This window comes from Vanessa cardui, chromosome 22 (genome assembly GCF_905220365.1).
Source record: "Vanessa cardui chromosome 22, ilVanCard2.1, whole genome shotgun sequence".
Lineage (NCBI taxonomy): Eukaryota > Metazoa > Arthropoda > Insecta > Lepidoptera > Nymphalidae > Vanessa > Vanessa cardui.
In genome coordinates this window covers 4,151,013-4,159,230 of record NC_061144.1, presented here as the reverse complement: position 1 = coordinate 4,159,230, position 8,218 = coordinate 4,151,013, and the positions used below count along the sequence as shown (strand labels likewise).

The following is an 8,218-nucleotide window of genomic DNA, read 5'->3' as shown; positions in this document are numbered from 1 at the left end:
ATACTATCCACTTATCACCTAGCCAGTGTAACTACACACAACGGACATAATATATAATTTCCTAAGATTCGTGGCATGATATATAGTGCCAAAGTCTATATGCAGTGATGACCACTTACCATCTGATGGTCCATCTGTCTGTCCGTCTTCTGATGATATAAAATAAAAGTAAAGAGCCCTATTAACTGACTCTACTGCTATCGGCCCAAGTGATATTTTGTGAATAATATTTTGCTGTAAATAAGCCACTTTTCTTTTTCAATTAGGTCACCTGATAAGGTACTATGTGCACCGTTATTACGCTGCCATCCACAGTGTCTAAGTTCTTATTACCCTTGTTCTGTAATTACAATCTCCTTGAACCTTTTTCATTCGCCGATATTATGAGTAAATATTTCTGATAGGTTTAATAAAATATATATCTGACAAATAAAATTAAACAACAACAACAAATTTTAGCCTGTAAATTTCCCAGAGCTGGGCTAAGGCCTCCTCTCCCTTTGAGGAGAAGGTTTGTAACATATTCGCTGTTCCAATGCAAGTTGGTGGAATATATATGTGGTAGAATTTCCATGAAATTAGACACACGCAGTTTTCCTTCACCGGTGAGCAAGAGATTAATTATAAAGACAAATTAAAGACATGAATATTCAGCGGTACTTGCCTGGCTCTGAACTCACAATCATCGGTTAATATGCTCGCGTTCTAACCACTGGGACATCTCGACAAAAATAAAATTCAATTCAATTAAAATACATACTTTATTCAAGCAGGTTCTTGCAAATATTTTTAAAATCGTCATTTTACAAGATTTAATTAAATGTAAGGACGTTTCGGAATGTAGAATTTACCAAAGAGAACCGGCAAAAATACAGTGAATTCCTTCACTAAACTATGAAAAGTATGAGAAACACAAATTCTGAGTTTACGCTTTTTTAACAGATCTCAAAGAAAAAAGAGGGTCTTGTTGTGATTTATTATATATTTCGTTACATTTGTTGGGTATCTCTTCTGTAATTTTAATAATAAATATATATGAGACAACATCACCTACATTACTCTGGTCCCAATCAGAATTAATGACGGTACAAACACCCAGATCCAAGACAACATAGAATACTAATGATAATATACATCGACTCCAGGAATCGAACCCGGAACCTCGAAGTGGCGTACCCATGAAACCGGTGAACACATCACTCGACGTTGCGTTCAGTATAACTCAAAAGAGGTTTTATCTCAATTGATATTAGTCATTTCAAGGGCACAGTCACATAATTATATTCATATAAATTAAAATAACCATGGAACCCTATGTAAAGAATTATGTTAAATAAATATATAATTATCAAATATGATGTGTAAATACAAAATAATTATAAAAACATGTTTCTGGTCTTTGTATCGACAGATGTATATTAATGATACGTCGATTTAGCGGTTTAAGATATATAATGGAATAAATTTGTGATTTTTACTATGAATTGAAATATTTTTTACATCATAAAAATAAATGATACAAATATAATAATTCTGACAAAATTGTGTCTGAATAATAATTATATTTTCGTTTACTTTAAATGTCCACCAACCCGCATTGGAACAGCGTGGTGGAATATGTTCCAAACCCTCTCCTTAATGGAAGAGGAGGCCTTATCTCAGCAGTGGGAAATTTACAGGCTGTTACTTTACTTTACTTTACTTTAAATGTAGTTTTTATGGATCGTTTTTGGTAAAAACGAGATCCTATAAATAAGTCTTCGCTGTCCGTCCGTCTGTCCGTCTGTCTGTCATCGGGCTATAACTTTAGAACCGTGATAGCTAGACAGTTTCACAAATAATGTATTTCTGTTATCGCTACAACAACAAATACTAAAAATAAAATAAATATTAAAGTGGGCCATCCAAATCACATCCATTTTTTTCCTATTCTTGATTGTTATCAAGGAATGTAGATACTATATATATATATTTTGTGTGTCGCGTTTTGCAATTTTTAGGATTCCGTACCAGAAATTTATGTACCTACTGTTGTTTACCAAGTCAATGAATTTTGCAAAATTATTAATTTTTTGTATTGGCAACAATATGTAGGATTAGAAGTAGAAGTAGGAGTTCGTGAGAAGTAATAATAACTTATTATTATAGTAATTTATCTTTAACGATATAAAAACGTAGTAACGTTTCTTAAAATTAACTATAATATCAACAAATATTTTTTTCTAAGCATTGACTGCAGGAGAGGCCTGTAATAAATGCACTGATATTAGTATAGTATTTAAAAGCATAAAAAAATCTATACATGATAGTTTTATCAATTGTAGTTTTTTTAACATCTTAACAAATAAATTTAAAAAAGGAATAAAATTAATTTCAGTATAATTAATTTGTGCTAATCTTTGATCGCCCAATCTTCTTTAATCATATCCGATGCCTTTTCACCAATCATTATTGTAGGTGCGTTTGTATTTCCTCTAACCACTGTAGGCATTATTGATGCATCTATAACCCGTAAATTTTTAATTCCATGAACTCGCAATCTTGAATCAACAACAGCATCTTTGTCCCAAGACGGACCCATTTTGCAAGTTCCAGCGGGATGGAAAATTGTAGCTGTATATTGTACCAATAAACATGCAAAATAATCATATGATCCCCAATCGTATTCTTCACAGCCCTGGATGGGTGTTTGAATAATTCTCGCACCATAACGTTTAAATGCATCTGTCTCTTCTAAAGTTAAAGAGTATTTGATTCCTTCAATTAGTGTATCTAAGTCTTCTTTAACTGTATAAAAACCAGAAAAAATCAAAGGTGGTCCAAAAACTGGATCTGTTTGATTTAATAATAAATATCCTCTACTTTTAGGTGTAAGTAAAATCGGCCATATACCAACACCACTGGATAAAGATAAAGGGGTCAGCCTTCTTTGAATATATATTTGAGGATCTGCAAGGAACTCTTCCATATTTCTGGCATCGAAATGAAATTGTATATCTGGTGCATTAACAGGAGCGTATTTAGTTTTGATAAATGCAATGGCATTCAAAACACCCGTTGTAGCTAAAGGTCCGGTGTTAAAGTTATCTTGTTTTCTGTATTCGATGATTTCATTAAATAATTGAGAAGCATTAAGCGCCGTTGAAGTTTTATTAGAAAATTCTATCGAAAGACCATTCGTCGTTACGTGTTCTTGTAAATTTTCTCCAACTTTTAGATCAGCTAATACTGGTATATTAAGGCTTTGTAAGTGTTGTTTAGGTCCTATACCCGACAGCATAAGTATTTTTGGAGAGTTAATTGTACCTCCACTAATTATCACGTCTCTTTTAGCATGTACATTCACATAAACACCATTTTTGTAATAAGTCACACCTTGAGCTATATTAGAATTTGGATCAATAATGACTTTTGTGACAAAGGCATTTACAATAATGTCAAGATTAGGTCGTACATTGCGTACTGGCCTTATGAATGCTGTATTTGCTGAAAATCGACGACCATTTAAAGTAGTAGATTGACCTAAATTAACGCCAAGGTTATCTGGTAGAGTTAAATCTTTTAACGGTAGTCCTTTTTCTTGGAAAGCTTCTATTATCATAAGTGTATTTTCATCAATGTAAGAAAATCTTTCTACATTAAGAGGTCCACCGACTCCATGATGAAGAATATCGTTCGCTTCTCTATTTCGGTTATTTTCAGATTTTCTAAAATAAGGAAGAACCTGTAATAATGAAACATTTTTTTAAATAAAAATTTGGAATGCAATTGTTTCTGTTGAATTTCTCTTTTATTAGTTCATTTTTAGAAATGATTCGTGTAATGAAATAGTTTTAGGTTAATAAGTTGGAGTAAAGTAGAACATACGATATTTGCATCACCTCATTATAACTCCAACCCGGATTGCCCATTTCAGCCCAACCGTCGTAGTCGAGCCGATTTCCTCTCATATATACCATATAGTTAATGGCGCTGGTTCCTCCCATTGTTTTACCTCTATAAAATAAAAATAAATTATGTTGAGTAGCTTTCGTTGAATTTTGAGGTTGTCATTAAAATGAATTTAAATAAACATTTACTTAATTTAAATCACTCCCAAATACACTGCTATTGAGTTAAAAAAAACTAACTGTATTTTTAGTTATACTATTCTAGATACTCTTACTCGCAAATCTGATTAATGGACTATTAAATGCTTAACTAACTTGAACTTGTAGTCTGATGTTAACATTACAATTTTTACTCCTGAAATGTGGTTTTAAATTACATAATTATTAAAATTACTCTAACTAATTAAAACCAGATTTATCTTCAGACTATATCGTCTTTGTAAAAACAATTTTGATTTGATTAGCCAGTCATGAAGGTATCATTACAGTGCACAAGTTGTTTACAAATGTATTATCCCATTCCCTTAGTATAACATAAATTATATTACAAAAACGAGTCTGTTATGATTGAAGACCAGCTTCAGGATCCAGCTTAGTCTAAGACTATTTTTGAGTTCTTTCCAAAGAGTAGAAGTGTTACATTTTCACATTTATAAAAAGTCAGTATAGTAACATAAATAAGTTTTACGATTACCTCGGCCAAACACACGTACGACTTTCTGGACCTCTGCATGACGTATCTTCCGGTTGACCTCGGTAGTTCCAGTCAATATTGGATTGTTGGACTAGTGGCGCTAAACTTGGTATCATCGTAATATCCGGCTCTTCAGGACCGGCTTCAATTAAAAGGATCTATAATTAAAATATTTATAAGCATCCCTTATAGGAGATTCTCAAAATACAGATTAAGGCATTCATTTAAGAAGATGTTTGGAGCTTATTCTACCACAACGCTCTAGTACTCATTTGTAGCTACAAATGTTGCCGATTTTAATCCACTACGTGAAAATATATGGCATGCATGCATTTAACCAAAAAAGATCTAAAGAATAAAGATTAGAGGATTTTTCGTTTTATTTTCATTGAAATTAGTTTATTGTTTTACACTTTTAATTTATCTCCCCCAAGAGCGAGGCGAGTAAGATGCTGTTTTGTTATTTACTTTTAAAATATTTTTATGTAGTTATTGTCATTATGTATTTAAAAATATATATATTAAAAATATATATAGACCGGCACTTGCCAGCTATCATAATCTTGTATCAAAAATGTAGTTTATAGCTTTACATGTTTTTGTAGTTGCCTGTACTAACTTAAAAATAAAAAGAGTGCGTTAGACAGCCGTCGATGATGTCTGTATAAAAGTTTGATCACTAAAATTCCGAAGCAAAAAAGAATTAATCGCTATAAGCGTGATTTATATTATTTTAAGATAGAGGCCAATCCAAAAAAATATATATCTGAATTTGCTTTCTACAAACTTATCAAGTTCACGTTAATTATAAGATTAAATTTAACAAAAAATATCTAGCCTGACTTACTCTCCACTGTCGTACTTCTGATAATCGATTTGCAACCACACAGCCTGCTGATCCACCACCAACAATTATAAAATCATAGTCTTCTATGTGCCTCTGTGTTTCTATTGTGTCTGTACTAGTATCGACAATTACTGGACTTATATTTGATCCAGTTATTTGTGGATCAGTATTTGGTCCTCTATACAGACTTTGTGGAGTGGGATTTAATGTTGGTAACCAACTTCCAATTCCTAATTCTTTAGAATAAGTTGCAGTTTGTGCAGAATTTTGAGCATTGATTGGATAATTTTGAGTTTCAGCCATTGAAGGTTTAAGTGATGTTGGGATGAGTGATTGTATAAGAGTTTCGTTTGGGTATAAATAGGCTCCCGTGTATGATATACTATACGAGACGCCTCCAAAGAGTTGCGTTAGCAGTGAAAATAATATGTATCCTGTTGGAGAACATTCAAATATTGGCACTTGCTGTTGGGAACACGAGGCGTTTATGTTCCTTGGAATCCAGACAGGCGTCATTTTCTTTTTTCTATAATATTATCGTATATACTATACATGGGTAAACTTTAGTTGAACTGCACTTTTACTTAGCTTTTAGAAATTTTATTATTTGTGAAAATTTTAATGAATCATCCAAAGTATTAGGCGAATTATAATGCACTGACAATATATTTCAATGCAACTGACTTGTAAAAATACTTGATCGACTTTTAAATAATCCATGAATAAATGAATTTAAATTGTAATTAGCTATAGTTTGATGAAAATATATCAAAATTCCATTTACTTTATGAAAACGATTGAGTTTTTAGTCCTGATAAATAAATATATTTAATGTATATTCTATGATTACTTACGTTTTTTTGTTTAAGTTGTACATTTTTATCTCGAAACCATTTACTGAAAAAAACTTTAGCTCTATATAGACGACCTTAAATATTATCTAGCTCTAGGAAATTGAAAACTGCTCAGTTTGGTAACTTACATTTATATAGATATTAAATAAAAATGGCTCCAAAATAGAACCCTGTATGACACCAGATACAGCTGTCTATATAGCCGGGAACTATGTATCTTAATAAATAAATTTATGAGAGATTTGATTTGGACCCTCTTGAGTCGTAAACGGAGGCAACACAGTTTGTAAATAAATTTTATGGATTAGTGTAGTGTAGTAGATCAAATTTATTAGAAAAACTTCTTGATGTAGTTATATTATAATTATATGTTTCAAAAATTCATATTTTGTTATTGGATTTAATTTCATAAAAGTGTTAACAATTTTAGTTCGTCATGTGTAGGGCTTTTAAAATGAATACAAGATGTTTTCGAGCGCAATATAATTTTTGAAAACAAAACAAAAGAGAGTCGCGCATGGAACGACAATAGGATATTTTTCTCAATTGCTTTTTGAATTCAGGACTTTATATTATAACTAAATATTAATTTATAAAATAAAACAAATAATAAATAAATATTCTGTGTGCGGGGTAAATATTTACTAAATTGATTGAATGATTTATCACGAAATTGACTTTCATTGGTGTTGCATGAATTTATCACAGTATTCCTTTATTATGCAGTTACTGTCGGTTTTTTGGAATTCTAATGTGATTTTATCTTATGGGCTTTTCCATTTAACTTTTAGTATTATTCATTATTTATTTGTCGAGTTTAAACTTCTACATAGGTTATATCATATCGATGTCATATACCAGACATTTAATTCGTTATTTCTAGTCTAATTATTTGGTCGATTATCTATTCAGTTTTTAAAAAATATATAACACACCTACCATACATGTTATAGAAACCATGACACACTAGTTATATTAAAATTGCAATGACGGTTTTCATTAAAAAAAAGATTGTTTTATAATTTTATCAGTCATAGAAGGTGAACAGCTCAAACAGCTAAATATTTTTGGGTCACCTTTGGGTTATCTGCTATTGCTGTAAACTAATATATTTTTGAGCAAGTTTGATGCCCCAACTATTTTAATTATAAGTATATAATTTTGTTCTCCTTCTTTTTGATATACAACAAGCCAATGACTATCAAAAACACCATCGTTGAGATGTTTTTTTTTATAAGATAAAATTTTTTTGGAAAGGATGTTGAGTTAATCTTCTAGAGGGTTACTGCAGATTCCTCTCACGCTTTGATAAACATTTAACTGTTGTATGTTATAGAGACAAAAAAAGACATAAGATACATATGTAATAAAACTACTCATATAACATTAATTTATGTCACTATATTAATTTACCAATCGATACATATATTATTTATCCGCTTATTGTATATAATTATATCCTTTTGCCGCCCATCCTCGCTTTCTTCTCCCGTGCCCGTTCAAAATCCCCCGCCTTTTGTTTTTATCGTGCCAGGCAGTACCAGTCGCCGCACCACGCCACGAGAGGAATACGGTGTCGATAGCCGAGTCATTAATTATACTAATAAATGATAATTGAAATAAAAAAAGATTTAAAATTAAATCCGTTCCAAATATTATTCTTTCAATTCAAATTATATAAGTATATTTATAAAATCATGACGCATATGACATAAAATTACGATAGTAACATTTCAACTTCTTAAGTATAATAAGTCCAGAGTTATCTATTTTCCTAAATATTATGAAATTTTATTCAAGAGTTTCAACTTAAAATTGTTGTATCTTTAATATTTCTTCCTCTACTATATTTATGCCGGTTCAATTATATTACAATATTCGAGATTGCTAACACTGTATGCAATTCAACGTATATACAAAGACAAGGCAAGAG

The 8,218-nt window shown here is 31.1% G+C and overlaps 1 protein-coding gene across 1 annotated transcript; it reads right to left on the bottom strand.

Moving 5' to 3' along the window:
• Positions 1-2,392: 2,392 nt before the first annotated feature.
• Positions 2,393-5,734, bottom strand: LOC124539182 (glucose dehydrogenase [FAD, quinone]-like). The gene is made up of 4 exons (XM_047116481.1): positions 5,432-5,734; positions 4,585-4,742; positions 3,882-3,996; positions 2,393-3,724 (listed from the first exon to the last, which is right to left on the bottom strand). Exons 1-4 carry the CDS (start codon positions 5,732-5,734, stop codon positions 2,393-2,395), a joined length of 1,908 nt encoding a protein of 635 aa, XP_046972437.1.
• Between the last annotated feature and the right edge of the window lie 2,484 nt (positions 5,735-8,218).

Bases quoted from the DNA above. Each gene is read 5' to 3' on its own strand.
- LOC124539182 (XM_047116481.1), bottom strand. From the start codon at position 5,734: ATGGCTGAAACTCAAAATTATCCAATCAATGCTCAAAATTCTGCACAA. The intron at 3,997-4,584 runs GTAATCGTAAAA...TTTATTTTATAG, and splicing joins CGTACGTGTGTTTGGCCGAG to AGGTAAAACAATGGGAGGAA. The intron at 3,725-3,881 runs GTGATGCAAATA...TCATTATTACAG, and splicing joins CGGGTTGGAGTTATAATGAG to GTTCTTCCTTATTTTAGAAA.